The 19690-nt window shown below is 45.6% G+C and overlaps 1 protein-coding gene across 1 annotated transcript; it reads left to right on the forward strand.

Moving 5' to 3' along the window:
* Positions 1-481: 481 nt before the first annotated feature.
* UGP2 (UDP-glucose pyrophosphorylase 2) lies at positions 482-19149 on the forward strand. The gene is made up of 8 exons (XM_010152821.1): positions 482-613; positions 1153-1260; positions 14189-14374; positions 15768-15901; positions 16677-16974; positions 17948-18145; positions 18333-18575; positions 19033-19149. Exons 1-8 carry the CDS (start codon positions 500-502, stop codon positions 19147-19149), a joined length of 1398 nt encoding a protein of 465 aa, XP_010151123.1. The 5' UTR covers positions 482-499.
* Positions 19150-19690: the final 541 nt, after the last annotated feature.

A 19690-nucleotide genomic window follows, 5' to 3' on the forward strand; every position in this document is an offset into this window, starting at 1 on the left:
ATATTTACTGGAACAAACTGAAGATGTGTGAAAGGGCACTGTACAAATAATTAAAGCCTGTGTTTTTAGTTGCTTGTGTGAGGAGGATACCCTCGATCAGTGTTCTGCGTAAAAGGATTGTTTTTAGTGAAAAGCTTTTTCACACTTCTACTTGGCAAAGTACATTGATGCAGTAGGATGTGAATTCTTGGACTCTAGCAAAAAAAAGTGTGGATTTTTGGACAGTTCTTGAGAGGAATCATTGGTCTTTTGGGACCTTTTTTGAGTTTTGGGAGAAGCGTGGTTGTTCTGTGGCCCCAGTTTAAGACCTGTTCTCTAAGTTACCAAGAACAAAACCTGTAGATTCCTGTAGTGCTGGCACAGTAACAGAATAAGACTAGATTATATAAATTCATTAATTATTAAAAAAAAAAAAGGCGGCTAATTGTAGTCTGAATAAGCTGGTTTTCTTTTTCCTTTAACCCTTGTTTTTCTTTTTATTTAAGATTTCAGCAAAGCAATGTCTCAAGCTGGCACTTCACAGTTTCAGGAAGTCATTCGACAAGAGCTGGAGTATTCAATGAAAGTAGAACTTGATAAGATACTTGCAACGGCACATTCAAATGAGCTAGAGGTAAGAGCGTGATGTGGGTGCAACTCAAAGCATGAGAAATTACATCAAGGAAATTAAGGCAAATATTATAGAGGGAGACAAATCGCAGAATACCACAATCCTTATTTTCAGGACGTGCTCTGATCCTATGCGGAAGAGTACCCTGTATTCAGTGTCAGCAGGAGACTCAGTTTTATATAAACTGGGTGACAGTCATTATTAAGTGTTTAATCATCTTTAGTTATTAAGGTTCTATGTAATCTTTAATGGATTACAGAGAGGGGAGGGTCAAGCTGTTGTCCTAAAGATTAGACCAAATTCTAAGGGTTATGTTTTTGACTAAAGACTTGTCTTTTAGTTGGCTTTTTGCCTTGAGTTTTAGTGGAAACGAGCTTTTGGTACCTTTTAGAAGTTTACTTAAATTTTAGCTTGTCTGTACTTCAGTGCTGATAAAACTGCCCTTCTGAATAGACTGTACATCAAGTTTGTAGAAATGCTTCCATGACTGCATAGGTATGAATTAAATACCAGCATTAACTAGTGCATTTTTTTCTTCGTAGCACACTAAAAAGGACCTGGAAGGATTTAAGAAGCTGTTTCATCGATTCCTGCAAGAAAAGGGACCATCTGTGGACTGGGGGAAGATTCAGAGACCTCCAGAAGATTCTGTAAGTTTTGGTGAGGTGACAGTCTGCAGGGAGCATGAAACTGGTAATTGCTACTCGTAGCAAAGGTTGTAGTCACCTGGATTATGGGTGCAACTGCTGTGGTGCTGTAAGGTCACAGAGGACAGCACCTTGGGTGCTAACTGTAAAGTAACTCTTTACTGACATAGGTTGTATGTGCTCCTGAACGTCAGGTCCTGCGTAACATACGGATCAAGTTCTTTGGTGTTGTTTTGTTAGCTGTACTTCGAGCAGGAGAACAGAATGGGACAGATGCCACCTTCCCTGGAGGAAACGGTGACTTGCGTTAGACGGGAAGTAGGTAGGACCCTTGTTGTTCCCCCTTCCCTCCTGCCGGTGAAAGAAGGATGCGTGTCTCATGATGAGACCGTTTCCAGCAATCCATTCTGCTAAATAATTTGAAAGGTCCATACGGCAAGTGGGCCGGGTTATATAGCTCACTTAGCAGCTTCTGTAATCTACAGCAGCTCAGTGGAAGCAAGGAGTCTGAAACAAGTTGACTGTGGGGGCTTTTTGAGCCTAATTTTCTAATGTCCTCTATGTTGTTAGAACTTACCACCTGCCACTTGAGCTGCTGCTGCTGAAAAAGCACTGAATATTTTTTCAGCACTGTTTAGTACTGAAATAAACACTTCCTATTAAACCTAACCTCACTTCATTGATTCATCTGTGGCCCTGCGCTGTCTTCTGACTCTCGTGTAACTAACAGTGTAGTTGTGCTATGAATTCTTGCTTTTCCCCGCGTAGCGATCGTGGCATATTGCAGGACTTCTGTGTCCTTGCACGTCTGTGGTTTCTCTTAGCCTCTCTGTGGTGATTCAGTCGAGGCTGTGTTTGCAACTGAAAGGCAGGCTGTCCAGTTACTTCCAGAACAGATGCAGGGCTGCTCTCTAAAGTGTGGAAGAATGATGCTCTTATAGAGCAAGTCTAGGGTTTTTCCAAGGTTGAGTGTTTTCTTTTAACTTCAAAAACATGTGATGTCTCTCTTCTGAACACTGAATGAAGAGTTGCTGTGGGGAGAAAAATCCACATTGACTGAAGAAGCCAAGATGAGAATTTGGAGTTCTAGGTAACATGACTTACAAGGAAGGCTGAAGAAAAGGGGGTTGCTCTGTGGAGCCTTTCAAATGTGTAAAAAGGTAGTTGCAACAATGAAAGGAATAAACTGTTCCTTGTGTCAAGATAAACCTGGGATTAAATGACAGCAATTTGATGTGAGTGAATGGGCTGCTTTGTGGCAAGGAAGAGCTGTTGTCTGTTCTTAAAGTTTTGTACACCTTCAGTGCAAAAACTTTTGAGTTCTGTAAAGGTCTGAAAGTTACCGGGTAGGACATTAGGAGCAAATGTCAAACAGGAAGGTTATGATAAGACGCTGAAATAGACTGATGGGAGATACCCAGGCAAGGTAAACCCTTTAGAAAAGGAAGTTAGACGAAGGTCTGACTTAAGGTCACAGAGGGTTGGAAGGAGAGCAAGATTAGAAAGGGTGTATTTCTTCCTTATGGCCTGCACTGACTCATTCTCATCTGTGTCCCTTACCTATATGGCAGCTTTTGACCAAAATGCAAAACCCCAAACCCAAAAGGGTTAAGATTCCTGCAAAATCGTGTCACTTCAGCTTAGGTGAGATGTGTGCATGATCTTGGAAGAAATCTTGCTTCCTAGCACAAACTTCAAATCAGTCATACTTGGTAATACTTGGCAAACACCACAGAAGAAATCTAGGGGAAGATACCCCCAAGCAAACATCCCGGTGTGCCTTCTTCACTTCATATTAAATGTGTCTTGCTTTAAGATTCCTTGGATAAGTTGATATTAGAGACTCCCTGATCTGAGAGGAGGCTGGCTGAGTGCTCTTAAAAATTCAGAGCACTCAATGTTCTTTAGTAGTTCTTGGGGTTTTTTTGTGTTTGGATTTGCTGTGGCTTTTTTCCTATTCTCTTGCCAATGTCAAACCTTGTTTGTATTTATTCTGCCTCCACCACCTCTTTAATAGGTCAGTTATGTAGGGAATGTAATGTGGAAAGTGAAAGTGTCTTACACAAAATGTTTTTCAGGTGACCTGTGGTGTAACTTCTCCCAGAGAACAGTAGGAGCTTTTAGAAGAGGTAGAGAGTGATAATTTTAGAAGGGCTTCAGAATAAAAACTTCAGTACTGAGTTCTTTGGGACAGTTATCCGTCTGTGAATATATGCAGAATTCCTCTGAGTGCTGCTGCTCAGCTCTAGCTGAGTTTTTCTTTCCCAAAAAAAAGTGTACTCTCCTCCTGGTCTTGCTGGAACAGCACAGAGGATGGTACACACAAGGCTCGTTTGGAAAGTTGGTTGGTAGTCTTGCAAGTCGTGTATAATTAATTGCCTGCTCGTACAATCTTGTTTTATGAGGTGGCGGAGTGCTTGACCGCTTTTGAGAATCTCGCGCGCCAAGTATCGTGGCCTAGAAAGCAACATCCTACTCTCCCCAGTGTGAATTTAACAAACCCTAACGGTTTGCTGCTTGATGAGTCCAAAGCACTGAATTCTGGCACATTTAATCTCCAGCTGATACCTAGTAGACCTCAAAGTATCTGTTAGGTACGCAAGTGCGTGCATGTAGGTAGGTGTATATACGTGTACAGGCGCACGCACTTTTGCATGTGTGTATGTATTAAAAACACCCACAACCAACTGCGGCACATTTTTTGGCTGCTTTCATTTTTTTTTTTTTTTCTTAACAGCTTAAAGTTCATGAATAGTTTATTGTATTTATAGGCTTTGTCTTTTAATTTCCATTTTACTTAAGGAACTGCTGAGTTTCAGGTTAAGTGAGGAAGCTGTTCCAGGCTTTTGCCCAATGCCATGGGGTTATTCAGGGGCAGAATTTTTGATCAGACTCCCGTGAGTCATCTCGTGTGTTATCCAGTGTACTTGTTCTTTGAATGTAGTTTTCTGTTCTTTCCTGTGCCATCTACTGACAAATAAAGGCTTCTGTCAGCAAATTGGAACAGAAATTCCAATTGTCTCCTAAATTCCTCAGTTTTTCTCTGCAGTGGGAGATTTCATCCCTGGCTTCCATGTTTTCAGTGTAACAACTAACACCAATGGGCAAGCAAGTTATAAGCTCCAGACAACGGTAACAGAAGACTGAACCTATTTCACACTATATTGGTAAACTTCTGACTCTTTTTTGCTTCCATGTGTGCAAAGGCTTACAGTGATAGCTGGCATAGTTAGGACCAGTTAGGACCCATTACTGTGTATATTCAGAGAAGAAAGCGCTGGGTCAGAGCTTAGTCAGAGCGCTGTGTACCAAGGAGACAAGGTAAAGGATGTGGACATGGCAAGTGTAATTTAATCCTGTTGATAGAGATTGCGGTGATCAGCCTGATTGATTGAGCTGGAAGCAATAGCAAAGTCCTGGTGGGAGGCCTCTGAAGGAACTGCAGTGATCACGTTAAACTCAGAAGAGCAGTGCACAACCTCATCTGGAATGTAGAGAGCGCATCTGAAGCAATGTGAGTGTGAAAGGAGCTTGGCTGTTAGTGGGTTTGTTTCTCCAGTGGTCAGATTCTTGTCTGCAGCTCAAGCTGTCATCTCAATGACCTATAACATGAAGAAAAAGGATGGATGTCATGCTCTTACTCAAAAGCAGAGTGTCTTCCTAATATTCAACTCTGGAAACAGGTTTTAAGGGCTCATTTGGTGCTATTTCTAAAACTGTCCCTGGGTGCTGAGTAAATATTTCCTTGTTCTGTAAGTATGTATTGACTTAGAGGGGTGTATTCCTTTCCAGTCTACCCATGGTGACAGCCCTCATGCTCATTTTGTCTGTCTCTGAAGAGCTCTTTCAAACCTTCCTGCAGTAGGAGCATGCTTCGGAAGTCTGTTAGTCAAGCTCCCAACACTGCCTTACGCAAACTCTTCTGAAAATCACTTCTGTGACCTTGTCTGCAAAACCAAAAAGAAGCTAGATATGCCACCTTAGAGCAGTCCCCAGCCACAGGTTTGAGGCATGTCTCCAGTAAGTAGCACCATAGCCACGCATCTGTAAGCCATGTCATTCCTGCCTGCTTTTGTTCCTGAAGTATTTCCCTGTCAGCACTTGTCAAGTTCATTGTTCCAAACCCTTAGAGCAAGAATTCATTCCTATTACTGTGGAGTACTTCTTATGCTTTGTGTATATGCTCGTGGGTGGTGAGAAAGTTCTGCATGTTAGTGTCTACACATCACTGGAACTCCTAGGTCATACCACTGGCAACCAGCAGCCATGATGCTGCAAGGATCCTGCTTGAATTGGAGTTTGTGACATTTCTTATTCTCTGAATTAATGACCCTTCAAGATCCAGGGCTTCATTGCCAAGTTGTCGTTTCCAGTGCCTATGCCAAGAGAAACTGAAATGTTTAGTGAGGCGGAGTTACAACATAAAATTTGTAGCTGATGCTACACCCAGTCAACTGAGGGCCTGGGTGGAACAGTTAACTTCATCAGGGTTTTGCGCTGAGTTTTCTGCATAAGCTAGTTCCAGGTGTGATCGTGAAGGCATACAAGGATAGTTGGCAGTTCAGCAAAAGATTTTGAGGCAGTCTGGTCCTGAACTGAGTGGCAGACTTTATTCTTTTTGGAGAGCTGTGTTGTGAGTCAAGCAAGAACGTAGTGAGCCTTGAACTTTTCTGGCTGTTCTGACGGTGTCTGAACACTCTGCGTGTGACTCGCATCCCACCCAGCCAAGGCTCAAATCTAAATGCCTTAAATCTGTCTGCAGTCTAATACGGAGTGGTGTTGGCTTCAGAGTGGTTGGGAAGTGACGGCAGGGAATGAAGAGCTAGGCACACTGCTCTCCTAACCTGTGCTCAGCACTGAGACTGTACATCCTGCTGCTAGTGAATCGTTCATTAAGCTTCCTGTTGTACCTGAAGTCACTGTTCAAAATCTCTTTGTTAACGAGAACGGTGGTTTTTCGAGGTGTCTACCCAGCCTGAACACTGTTCATGAAACGCGGCAAGAGTCTGGGTTTTGTACGTTTCTGTTCCTGGAAAGTTCTAGGAACTTGGAATGAACTTCCCACATACATCCTCAGTGAAATGGCAGCACTGTGTGCTTTTTTGGGGGAGAGCAATTGTATTGACAGCATGTAGCTACCCTGACCCCATAATAACTAATTCCAGTATTGACTTTTGGGATGTCAGGAGCTGTGGGTATGGGGATTGTTAAGGATTAGTGTAGTTAGAGTATTAAAAAATAAAAAGTAGCTTAGTAGCTTGGGCAGCAGTCTTTTTACATGGAAACTGCAAGAATGTGTGCATGTCTGTTAATTCCTGTCAGTGTGCACTTGGAATTGGCCATCTGCTGTCACTACCTGCATTCGTGACCCCTTGTGCTGTGTCAGCTCTCCCTGCCTTTCTGATGAATCCATGCTGGTAACCTTCAGGATCTTTTACTTTTTAGGGTTTGTTCAGATGCATCCTGCAGCACTGAGACGCTGCATCCGTGTCCTGTGCGTCTCACTCACTCTGCCTGTTTCCTTTGGAAACTGCAGCAGAATAAATGAACTGTGCATAGAATAAAGTAACTCTGAACAGATGGTATTCCTGAACGGATACGCGTTTGGAATGAGAGGGGTTGCACCAGATCAAAAAGCTCCGGTTGTGTTTGATTTTTGCATATTAGCATTCTGCAAACCCGATATCAAAGATCCTTGCATAGCATCTAGAAGATTGCAAAAGGGTTTTCTTGTACGCAGTAGTCCTTTTAACGGGAAGGAAGGGTAAAAGGAAGGAAAGGGATGCATGAGGTGCAAAGGACTGAGTTCTCCTGCATGAGAATTGTTTTACCTCAAGCTTACAGAGTGTGCCACTGTTACTCTCGTCTGGCACAGCCGTAGCTGTTGTAAGGTAGTGCCTAAGGTCTAAATTCTCTTTGTGAGAGCTTGGCACGACTGGTGAGAATGGTGCAGCTTCCAGTTGGAACTGGAATAGTGCAGTCCTTTGTATCCTTCCTTTCTTCATCCTACCCCAGCCTCCGCTTAGCAATAAATCTCAAACGAAAAAAAAGTCCTGTTCTGTTAACGGTTCCTTTGACTTGTTCTATCCCCTGGATCTGCAGGGAGTAGATGGCCCGGTCTGACAGACAAACCTGTTGCTACAGCTCGGTTTGAAGCTTCTCTGGGTTGCCTGAGGCTGAACAGATGTTGTCTTATTTGCCCCACAGCCCTGTTGGGGAGTGCTGAAGCCTTCACACAGTGTGGTGGGTGCTGTTAAATAGAGGGGGTGCTTCTGCCCGAGCTTCGCTCTGTGCGATTTCAGTCGCACGGGTGTGCTGGGTTGCATGACCAGAGACCTGGGGACGCTAAGGTGTCACTGACCTACGGCCAGTCTAGCGTGTGCCTCTTTTTGCTTGCAGAGCTGCTCGCTGTAACTGACTGCTAGAGCTGTTGCTGCTCCTGTCTCTGTGCGCCGTTCTGCTGAGGTCAGGTGCTTCTGTTTTATGGAGGGTGTGCCGTTGCAGGAACTTTAGGTTTATTGGTGACCAGCTCTGTAAACCTCCCGTACTTGGTGATATTTTCGGGTGAGCTGTAGCTGACTGGCAGTCCCTTGAGGCATGGTTACGTGAGTGATAAAGTTTTTATTGGCTTGTTGTAAAGATTGCCATACAAGCTTCCCTTTCAGCAGACTTCACAATCTGGCCTTTTTGTCCAACTGAGGAAAGGTACTGTATGTATAATCTGGTTTCCCACTTCCTCATACTTGAAGCAGCTGACTTTTGTAGTCCCTGTTTAGTGCTATTTTCAAGAGAGCCTTCTCTGTTTCAAAGAGCGTGCTTGTGTGTACACAGCACATACGTATATGGTAAGCCCTGTAGATACATGTTCTGTTTGTTTTCTTTCTTTTTTTTTTTTTTTAAATAACAGTATCCTAGTTCTCTGTATCTCGCTTCCTGGAAGAAATGAGCTTCTCAGCTAAGTTATAAATAAATCAACTCTGCAGACTTGAAAGCTTTCTCTGTCTTAAGTTAACTGAATAACTGTGTTGCCAGTCCTGAGTTTCCTGATGAAGGGCTGTAGTGTTCCTTGTAACATAAAATACTTGTGTGGGCAATCTGAAATGGTCCTTTTTGAGACCAGGAGGTGTGAGTATTTAGGCAGTGGCTTCAACACAATGTTTAGCTAGGTTGCTATGGCTGCCTCAACTTAGTAACCTTCTCATCCTGGTATTCTTTCAACAGTTGTTTATGCATGTGGCAGAATTATGTTGGAAACCAGGATTAGATGCAAGGGACGAGCATTGGTAGCTTAGTAACCTTTGGATGATGTGAACACAGCTCAAGGCCATGAAGAGCAACCTCTGATTGCAGAGGAAGAACAGTATTTGAGAATGCCTAGAGAAGGGTAGGCTTCTCCCACTGCTAAATGGAGAGTAGCTGAGTGGGGTATTTCCTTCAGACCTCACAGGTGAATAGGTCCAGTTTCTTACCCTACAGCTGTTCTTTTTAAATAAGCTGCTGGTGGTGATTTGACTTCTCCAGTCATCCTCCTCCGCCACTTCTGGGGAAGGAAGAGTACAAGCCCCGCAGAAATGGTGTAACCATTACTAAGCTGGTCCCGATTCTGTTCCCTCTTCACGCCTGTAAGGAGTAGGAAACATGGAGGCACCGTGTGTTGCTCATCTTCGGTGCAGAGAACGTGCAGCTTCACAAACAAGCCAATCAACAGCTACTTGGTGCGAAGAACATGCAGCTTCACACACAAACAAGCCAATCAACAGCTACTGGTTTGTTTCAAGACATTTTACGTCTTCCCCATTTAAAATTAACAACTTCACATAGTGCGGATGTTGCCGTTTATTTACCCAAAGTCTGAGTACAGTTATACTTTTAAAAAATATTTTGTCAGTCATGTATAGAATCATAGAATCACAGAATGGTTTGGGTGGGAAGGGACCTTAAAGCCCATCCAGTTCCAACCCCCCTGCCACGGGCAGGGACACCTTCCACTAGACCAGGTTGCTCCAAGCCTCATCCAGCCTGGCCTTGGACACTTCCAGGGATGGGGCATCCACAGCTTCTCTGGGCAACCTGTTCCAGTGCCTCACCACCCTCTCCGGGAAGAATTTCTTCCTGATATCCAATCTAAACTTCCCTGATTTCAACTTGTACCCATTACCCCTTGTCCTATCACTACAGGCTCTTGTAAAAAGTCCTCTCCCAGCACCCTTGTAGGCCCCTTCAGATACTGGAAAGCTGCAATGAGGTCTGCAATTTAGACTTTATGTATAAAACTTAGGCGTTAAAAAGAGGCGTAACGATGGATTGCTGCTTAAACACCCGAAGAAACTCATTTTGCAGATCTCCCAGGATGCCGGGCTCCTGATGATACAGGCAAGAACCCACATAGGAAAGACTTCCAGAGCCTTATCTCAGACCTGAGGGTGTGTGCTGCTGGAGGAGCTGGTGGTTAGGAACTGGTGCCTAGTCCCCAGGGTGCAGCACTGTGGCATGGGGCAGACCCAGGATCCCACCACAGCCCTCCTGGGAGCTGCTTTCTGGCTGTACCCTTCCGGGAAGGCTAGGCATTTTGGGCTGCACCCTCATGGGGCTTTTATCCCGGGGCTCAGTCACACCTGAACTGCTCCGGAGCCACGTTTGCCTGCCCCCAGTTTTGCTTATCCTGTGTTATGCATCCTTTGAAACCTTTACTGACGGAGGGCTGTGGAGATGCTTCCAAAACGCCGCTGTTAAAGCGCGGAGAGGAATGTTGCAATGAGATGTACTGGTTTTACCTTTGTGTTCGTGGGCATTGCTGTTACCTTCTGCCAAGTCTCATGCCCCAGCCCTGCAGTAGGGTTTTGTACTGGAAAGCTGACAATTTGCTTGGTGTTTTGTTTCCTGTTATTTCAGGTCTGGTTTAGGGTCTTTTGCCCCTCTGACCTGGGACCCCATTCATTTCTAGCTGTCACCTTATCTTCCACCTTCTTTCCTCTTATCAACCTCAGCTGTCTCTTTCCTTACTTATTTCAACCTACTGTCATCTTTGGATGATGCAACTGAGCGGAATTTATAACCTGGAGGCAGGACGCTGTGCCAGGGTTTGAGGGAGAAAAGGCTGCAGTGGGTCAGACATCGTCACCAGCAGATGTGGCAGAGGGCACGGAGAGAAAAGAGCAAGAAAGACAGACTAATATCTCCCTTATGCTCACAGCGTTTCGTACCCTGCCTGTTTCTTGGAGTGATATATGGCACAAGCCTGTTATCTCTAGGCACTGCGTGACTAATTGCAAAGAGGTGTTTGTGACTAGAACAGTTGTTTAATTTCTTGATAACTGCTAGATAAAGAATTTTTTTTTTGCCTAAAACGAATGCTGTCACACCCTCGCATGTAAGAAAGCTGGAATGAGAAGACTTTACCATATTAGTGCTCCAGCAAAGTGGTCCAGCTACGATACCTTTCAGTAATGTATTTGGTCTATAGTAAGAATTTGCATAAATCATAGAATCACAGGGTGGTTTGGGTTAGAAGGGACCTTAAAGACCATCTAGTCCCAACCCCCCTGCCATGGGCAGGGACACCTTCCACTAGACCAGGTTGCTCAAAGCCTCATCCAGCCTGGCCTTGAACACTTCCAGGGATGGGGCATCCACAGCTTCTCTGGGCATTATGAAATCACTTATAATGAGTTGTGAAATTGTATGTTAAGCCATATATTTACAGCTGTCAGCCTTTTTGAGGAAGGGATCTTGGAGAGGCTGTGTTTAACCAGTTAGTTAACCAGGGAGGAGCTTGTCTTTAATTCTCAGTTCAAGGTAGCAGAAAGCCAGAGAAAGCGGTTTTAGTACGTGGGTCACTCGGGTAGTGCATTATTGCCTCAATGTTGTGGTTTGGCTCATCATCTTGTGGTACAAAGTCAAATCTCTGAGGCACTGTCAGACTGCTGGGATCCCCCGAAACCTGGTTTGAAAACTCTCTCTTAGATGTGCGAATCAAATGGTGGCAACGTAGGTAGGTTTCTAGGAATCCAAGTTCTGGTTGTCCGAAGGTTAGCATCCAGGTTGAAGCCTTGGCTGGCAAATGGCTGCTCCCTTGTGCCTTACTAATCCATGCAGGTTTTACTGACAGATCCGTGTGCCTCTCTGACTAAAATGGCTTGCTGTTCGATGGCTAGGATTCTCCACAGATTAAACAGGAACTGGGACGCCAACCGCACCTGCTTTGTTTAATCAATTTCTTCCTTTCTCTAAGGAGAACTCTACTATTAGCAGACAACTGCAGCAGTGATTGTGCTACTCTTTGCTGCCTGAGCCATGCTATCTCCACATTTTCCTTCTAGGCTGCTGAAAGAGTGAAATAAGAACTGTGTAACTACCATGTCTGTGACTTTAGTTGGAAAGTGGTAGCTCAAATACATAATTTTCCTTTTAATTTGTCCTTTTAAGTCTGACTCTTACAAGCTAAGTTGTATCTGTCTTGAATGTGATACCAGCTGAGGACAGTCTGCACTGCTCCTGAGGCCCCTTACCTCAATACCCCATACCCCTGGTCAGGGTCTTTTCGCACAGGGGACCTCTGCTGCTTCTGCAACATGAAGAGGTGCAGTAAAGCCCGAACTTGCTTGGGAGGTAGGAACGCAGTAACTTAGTTAAGAGCACGTAGATGGAACATACTGGTTAAAGCTTATCGTGCAGTCACCAGCAAGTCTGGGTGTTACCTTGTCTCCTGGGAACAGCCTGGGGGTACCTGTACTCCCAGTACCTGCTAGAAACAAGCAGCGAAGTCCCTGATGTTTAGCTTTAAAAAACTGCTTTAAAAGAAAGCAATTACTAGGCTTTCTTGTCAAACCTCATCATCCCTGGAAGTGTCCAAGGCCAGGCTGGATGAGGCTTGGAGCAACCTGGTCTAGTGGAAGGTGTCCCTGCCCATGGCAGGGGGGTTGGAACTGGATGGTCTTTAAGGTCCCTTCCAACCCAAACCATTCTATGATTCTATGATTTTAGTTGCATATCTTTGTTTTCATGGGTACCTATCATAAAACTATCAATTTGTCTTGTTCCCCAGTAACACTGCCCACTGAGCCAAAAATTAAGTCACAACATTGACATGTATCTTAATGTTCAACAGCTGGAGTGTTTCAGCAAGGAATCTGGTGCTGTTTTATAATCATAGAATCACAGACTGGTTACTGTTTTTATAATCACAGAACGGTTTGGTTTGGAAGGGACCTTAAAGCCCATCCAGTTCCAACCCCCCTGCCATGGGCAGGGACACCTTCCACTAGACCAGGTGGCTCAAAGCCTCATCCAGCCTGGCCTTGAAGATGGCCAGGGATTTAATGTTTTCATGCTAGTTAAAAATATTTTACTGAGAAAGTAGGGCTTTCAAGTGAAGTTAATCACTTGCTTTTTTGCAGTACGTATCTTGCATGCTGGGAATTTTTTCTAAAGGGAATGAGTTTAAGCAGTTGCAGCAAGTTGTTCCTCCTGGGCCAGTTTCCACTGTTTGAGTAATGAGTTAGTCATTATGCTGTAACTTGTGGAGTGATCTTATCTTTAAATATATACCATAAGCTTTCCAGATCCTGTGCAAGGCAGAATTTCCCTAATGTCAGGGATCCACTCTAATCTGCTGCCTGTGGCTTACTGGAATGCTGGAATTGCGCAAACTCTCCTCTCTGCCCCCGCACATCCGAGTAAGATACAGGACTCCTGTTCCAGGGCCACGTGAATTTCCATTTGAACCCCAGCCTGACTTGCCCAAAGCAAACACAGTTCTGAAAACTACTCTGTATTTGGTTTTGGAAATCCGCTGTGGATCCGTATGTACTTGGTTTTGGAAATCCGCTGTGGATCTTACATACTCCTTATCAGAACTCAGATTATTTTCATGCTGCTACAATACAGACAGCACAGAAATACCAAAGCTTTTCTTCCAAAGAAGTCTCTAGATGGAAACACCACGGCTTTTCTTCCAAAGAAGTCTCTAGAAGGGCAGGCTAAATGATAATTGCATTGATTTTGCTCTAACAGGTTTGGCACGATACTTACCACTGCACTGTCACCTCCGTTTCTCTGACCGGGGTGCTCTGAACTGGGGGACAAGCAGTGCCTAATGCAAAGCACGCTGCTGCTACAAGCCTGAATTCTTCTCGGCATCACTTGCCCCAAACGTAGCCCGTACTCTGGTTTTAAACCTGTAGCATATAGCTGTCAGCAAGGCAGAAGACTGTCTGCAAGGTTTAACGTGGGCTGGGCAAACACATCCTGAAAATAGCAGGAAAAGGACTAGGAACTTTTTTCCGTGTTGTAGCACGCGACCGGGAGAGAGGAATTATTATATTGGACTATTCGTTGGAATGAAAATTGGTTTAGATGGAGTCAAACACCCAAACTTTTGCCAAGAATATGGCCTCTGACAACCTTGGAGCCAAGTATCAGAAACCAAAATGTGCTGCGGGTTTAGGTGCTCAGGGAGGAGGGGTTCCGAGCCCTGCGCGCAGGGCCTGTCTTCTCCCATCGTGGCCTGACCGGGGAAGGGAGTGAGATGGCAGAGAAGGACCCCCCTCTCCTTCTGCAGGATGAGAGGAGGGCTGCGGTAAGCCTGCCTCCTTCCTTAAACCCTCTGCCACCCAGTCCGTTCCCTCGCCCTGCGAGAGCAGAGACGCCTTTTCGTCCGGGTGACGCCGGTGGTGACCGCTGTCACCAGGTCCTGGCAAGGAGGTTCTGCTGTAGTAACAAGTAGGATTATTTGTATTGTAACAGATTATTGCAGACCCGTTTTGCAAATGCTTAGTCATCACACATCTTAAAAAAATGTGGGTGTTATTGCCAAATGTTCAGTTCTGAAGCTTTTCAGGAGAAAGCAATTTCCTTCCGAATACCTGACTGCTGAGGTTTTTTGTTTGTGGGGTTGTTTTGTTGTTGTTTGGGTGTTTTTTTTTTTTTCCAGATCCAGCCCTATGAGAAGATAAAGGCCAGAGGATTGCCCGATAACATTGCTTCTGTCTTGAACAAGCTGGTGGTTGTGAAACTAAATGGCGGCTTGGGCACGAGCATGGGTTGTAAAGGCCCAAAAAGCCTTATCGGGGTGCGGAATGAGAACACCTTCTTGGATCTGACAGTTCAGCAGATTGAGGTAACTTTTGATGGGCTTTTGCTACACTGGAGGGAAGCAAGGCACGCTAATCTTCTCTGTGACCCTTTGAGAGGTGACGGTGGAGGCTTGCCAGAAGGAAGAGGAGGGGGAAGTGAGGTCTGGTCACGGGATGTGGAGAATTGCTTTAGAAAGAATAGGCCTGAAAGGGACAGGGCAGTTAGTGACTGAACTCTGGCCACTCCACACCAGTTAGCACAAGTGTAATTCAGCCTGTGCACACTGACCCATCCGGTGGTGACTGTGTCAAGAAACACAAGCAGTCAGACTGTAGAGCTGGCTTGGCCTGGCTAACTCCTGGGCTTATTTCACACCCCTCCAGGTCCAAGCTCAAGTTTTGCCTTCTAAAAGCTTTTTTAACGTGCGCTAGAACAAAGCTCTTCACAGCAGCCCCAGGTTCCTTGTCCAGTGAAAACTCTTGAGGCTGGAAGTGGTCGCTGGCATCTTCCTCTTTAGAAGGAAAATACCAGGTGCTGGTGTTGAGAGTTCAGCTTATGCTTTCAATGGCGAATATTCCTCTCGCAGCAAAGATGGTCACCAGAGTAGGAAGTAGGGTGTGCCTGTCCCATAGCTTCTCCAGCTCCAAGGGTTTTTGCCTCGCTGTGGTGCTTGGTTGGAGTGACTCTCACATGTAAATTTATATCCAGCTAATGCAGACCTAATCCTTGGCTTCTTGCGGGCGCTTTCTCAGAGGTGTCCTTATGGAAGTCTCCGACTCCACCAGAGGGTAATGATCCCAAACACTCCCCAACAGATGAGCTGATATACAAAGCTTTGAACTCACGGAAGTGTCATGTTTCTGCACGCTCTGTTTTTGGTGGGACCCTGCCACATTTTCTCATTTTTGCCTTTGCTGTGCTGTCCATGTGGAAATGCTCTTGGGTAGTTCAGCTCCGCTTTAGAGATGCCCAAATAATTAACACTGTGACATTTCCTTATGGACTCTTGATACTGTTGTCCAGCTTGTAGCATGCCAGAAAGGCTCAAAAGTACATGCTGGGAAGAGGTTTTGAAACTGTACCCCGACAGACTTGAGTAATTTGGGGAAAAACATGCCTTTTGCAATCAACAACAGTCTGAAATTTAAAATAATCCTTTTGTGGTGTCATGCTTTTCAAATTTTTAATCTCAGTGTGGATTTAAAAACAAAGGTTAATTATGTGTTAATTAACACCTTATCTTTACTAGTTACAAAGATTTGTTTTCCTTTACCTGATTCATTATCCATTCTGTTGGCAGAAGCATCTCTCTCATATCTCATGCATTTATTATTTCCCATCCGTTTTATCTAATAATTTATTTCTCCCAAAATCTTAAGTATCAGGAGCTAAAGCTAACAGCACACGCTGAATTCACCATTTCTTTCCCATCTCAGCATTTAAACAAATCCTACAACACCGATGTTCCTCTTGTTCTCATGAATTCCTTCAACACCGATGATGACACAAAGAAAATCTTGCAGAAATACAGTCACAGCCGTGTGAAGATTTATACTTTTAACCAAAGCAGGTATCAAAAAAAAAAACCTTCTCCGTTCGGGGCGAAAGGCAAAACGAGCTTGTGTTTCTCCGTATCCCAAATGGTGTGGGTTTTTCGTTTGAGCTGCTGAGGCAGCAGTAGTGTCTTCTGTACTCGTGTTCAGTCTCTATTTTGGGCCTCTTTAAAAGACTGAAACATCAGGGTGTTAAGCAGAATCGAAGGCCATATATTCATGTTGCCCCCTCCCTGCCAGGCTGGATGAGGCTTTGAGCAACCTGGTCTAGTGGAAGGTGTCCCTGCCCATGGCAGGGGGGTTGGAACTGGATGGTCTTTAAGGTCCCTTCCAACCCAAACCGTTCTGTGATTCTATGTTAGGCAGAAGCGAGTGGGGGGTGGGGGTCTGTTTTTTAAGAAATGTGTGAGTAATGGCGTACTGGGTGCTGGCCACTTGATTCCCTAATTTGCTTTTCGGGTACCTGGGCTCTGGAGGAGAACAGACTATGGCTTCCTGATCAAAACAAACCCTGAAGTGGCTGATGCTGTCAGGGGTGTGCTTGGCATGCTCTGAGCCTGCGTGTCGGTGGAAAGCTGTTCTGCAGCACGGTCAGGGACTGCGGCCGTAAGTCCTTACGGAGAGATCGCGTTCTGCGGCTTCTCAGCGACGGCTCGGCATGGGGCTGGGTCTTCCAGTGCAGCGTACTGACGTAGCCTCGGAAGCTGTGTGAGAAAGGCCGCCTTTACTACTGCGTTTTGGTTGTCTTCATGCCAGCTGGTGAGAGCCTAACGAAACCCCTTGTCTTCCTAGGTATCCTAGAATTAACAAGGAAACTCTGCTGCCCATAGCCAAGGACGTGTCTTACTCAGGAGAGAATACAGAGTGCTGGTATCCCCCAGGCCACGGAGATATCTATGCCAGCTTCTATAACTCTGGTCTGCTGGATAACCTCATTGGAGAGGGGAAGGAATATATTTTTGTATCCAATATAGATAACTTGGGTGCCACCGTGGACCTTTACATCCTCAACCACCTCATGAACCCACCCAATGGAAAACGCTGTGAATTTGTCATGGAAGTCACAAACAAGACCAGGGCGGATGTGAAGGTAAGGGGAGATTGTCACCGGCACGTTGGTGAGAATCTCGGCCTTGCATCGCTTCCGCGTGCACGAACTTGAACACGCCTTACGTCTTCCTTACAGCTATTTATTTGAGCTGCACAAAATCAGCAGGTCAGGAAGTGCCAATTTGTGGAAGAAACTGGATGTAGGTTCTGGGCAGCAGCGTACGAGGACAGCCCGGACTTGACCGATTACTGAAAACACAAGTGTTTTCTGCAGGCTGCTGTTCACAACCCTCACACCCTCCCCAGACTTAGAGGAGGGATGTCTGGGGATGCTTACAGCAGACTCCGTGGGGCGGGATACAGCAGTTGCATCTCTGCTGACTGAAAACTGCCCGGCCGTTGCTCAGCTTGGCGTGGTTGCCGTCCTGCTCCTGTTCAACCTTGTGCAAACTCCGGGTGCGACAGCTCGGCAGCTGGTTACAACCTGGATCAAATATTCCCAGTGGGCAGTGATTTGTCCTGTAACTGCGCTTGGGCCCTGTTCTTTTAAATACGAGGATGGGGATGAAACGTGACTTTCTCTGTGTTCATTGAAGTTGTAAAACCACAGAAACGCACTGGAAGAATTGGGTCACTGAAGTGCTGCTGGTTTCTCCAGTAAGTGCCACAAACCAGAACTACTGAATTTAACTTAGATTTTGTTGGTAGCCTAGCAGAGCACTGCCGAAGGTGATTTCTGGTAACAGCAGCACTTGCAAAAGACTCCAAGCGACTTTCACTAGAAGAATTAACTGTCTTTGGAGTGCTGAAACATGATCGTTAGACAGTTCTGACTGTACTTTAAACATACTCTATAATTAGTAACCTGGTAGCTGAACGCAAACAACATGTTTTCACCGAGGTTCAACTTTAAATGCCAACAAAACAGTCTGTCTCTTCGGCGGGGAGGAGGTGGGGTTGGTTCTCTGGCATGTCACGGACAGGACTTGATGCTGCTGCTTTGACCCCTGCAGGGTGGCACGCTCACGCAATACGAAAACAAGCTGAGGCTGGTGGAGATAGCTCAGGTCCCAAAAGCACACGTGGATGAATTCAAGTCTGTGTCAAAATTCAAAATCTTCAATACCAACAATTTGTGGATTGCTCTGTCTGCGATTAAAAGGCTGCAGGAGAAAAACGCTATTGACATGGAGATCATCGTTAACCCAAAGGTAATCAGACAGGAGGATTTTGGAGGAAACTGACTCAAAGGAACTGTTCGTTTGTAGGTAGCTGAACAGGGGCTGCTGCCCTCAGAGAGGAACCGGTCTGTGCGTAACTGCCGAGCTCTGACTTGCTTGTCCCTAGTTCCGAGTGCCGTTACCTGCTGGTTGTGTTTACATCAGTTTTCTCTTCCAGACTCTGGATGGAGGCTTGAATGTTATCCAGCTGGAGACTGCAGTTGGGGCTGCTATTAAGAGTTTTGAGAACTCTTTGGGGATAAACGTACCTCGTAGTCGTTTTCTGCCTGTTAAGACCACATCAGATCTCTTGCTTGTGATGTCTAATTTGTACAGCCTTAATGCTGGATCTCTAACGATGAGCGAGAAGCGTGAATTTCCAACCGTGCCTCTTGTCAAACTGGGAAGTTCTTTCACAAAGGTAAACTCCCATAATTATACTTTGGTTTTCTCTCTCTGAATAAAAATACAGTCCATAGCAGTGAGTTTATCGACCTCTGCCCACCCGGGTGTTCCCCTTTACGCTCTGCAACGAACCGTTAGGCTGTTGAACTGTTAGGCCTACAAACGAGGTAGCACGCATGCGTAATGCCACACTGCTGTTGGCTGCCCCTTTACCCCATCGTCGAGCCAACGAAGGGGGAGGCGTGATTTGGGTTGTGTGCGCGCTCCAGAGCCTGCCCCGCTTTGGGATACTGCCCTTGTTGCTTCTCGTAGGTATCCCTGACAGGAGGGACAACACCACGTTGCTTTCAAAGTAGGGGCTTTTATACTTGCCAGGTGTAGATTCCAGAAAGGAGTTTTCAAGACGCTTCCACGCTTGTCTTAACCCACTGATGGATTTTTAAACTGTCTCTATTCCTTCCTCCCTCCAAAAGGTACAAGATTACCTGCGGCGGTTTGAAAGTATACCAGATATGCTGGAGCTGGACCATCTCACAGTTTCAGGTGATGTTACATTTGGGAAGAACGTTTCACTAAAGGTGAGTGTGTAAGCACAGGCTGTTCCTGCACAAACGTGACTGATCTCTGCTCCTTGGTAACCAATCCTGGTTGAGTCAGTGCCTCTACGCACAGTCTGTCACTGAACGGTGACCCTCGTGGAGGAGCACACGGTGTCACCGTTACAGCTGCTTCTCTGTAGAGTCCCAGGGAGCGCTGAGGTTTGTCCCTCAAGGAAAACACCACGGACCTTGTAACTCTGGCCAAAGCAACGCGTGTCTTTGGCCTTTCGCCTTGCAAGGCACATACCACCTTGCCTCCCCTAATAAATCAAGAACCCCCAAACAGCCTGCGGCTGTTTCTCATCCCTTTTGGCGTTCTTGATTTATTAGTAAACGTTGGGTCTGAGGAAGCTAGTTTCTCTTTCAAATTCTTTCTTGAGATCTGGACACTCCTTGCAGAACATCATCGTGGTCCTGTAAAGGGTCGCGGCCAGTTTACCTGCTGACAGATGGGTGCAATGTGGGGCTGCAACAGCCAGCACTTGAACGGGCTCAGGGCTGGTACCAGACTGCCATGAGGCAGCTGGGCAGG

Source organism: Eurypyga helias, unplaced genomic scaffold, assembly GCF_000690775.1.
Source record: "Eurypyga helias isolate BGI_N326 unplaced genomic scaffold, ASM69077v1 scaffold18195, whole genome shotgun sequence".
NCBI lineage: Eukaryota > Metazoa > Chordata > Aves > Eurypygiformes > Eurypygidae > Eurypyga > Eurypyga helias.

Excerpts from the sequence above, each read along its gene's own strand:
- UGP2 (XM_010152821.1), top strand. The coding sequence starts at position 500 with ATGTCTCAAGCTGGCACTTCACAGTTTCAGGAAGTCATTCGACAAGAG. Across the intron at positions 1,261-14,188 it reads AGAGACCTCCAGAAGATTCT|ATCCAGCCCTATGAGAAGAT; the intron begins GTAAGTTTTGGT and ends TTTTTTTTCCAG. Across the intron at positions 14,375-15,767 it reads TGACAGTTCAGCAGATTGAG|CATTTAAACAAATCCTACAA; the intron begins GTAACTTTTGAT and ends TTCCCATCTCAG.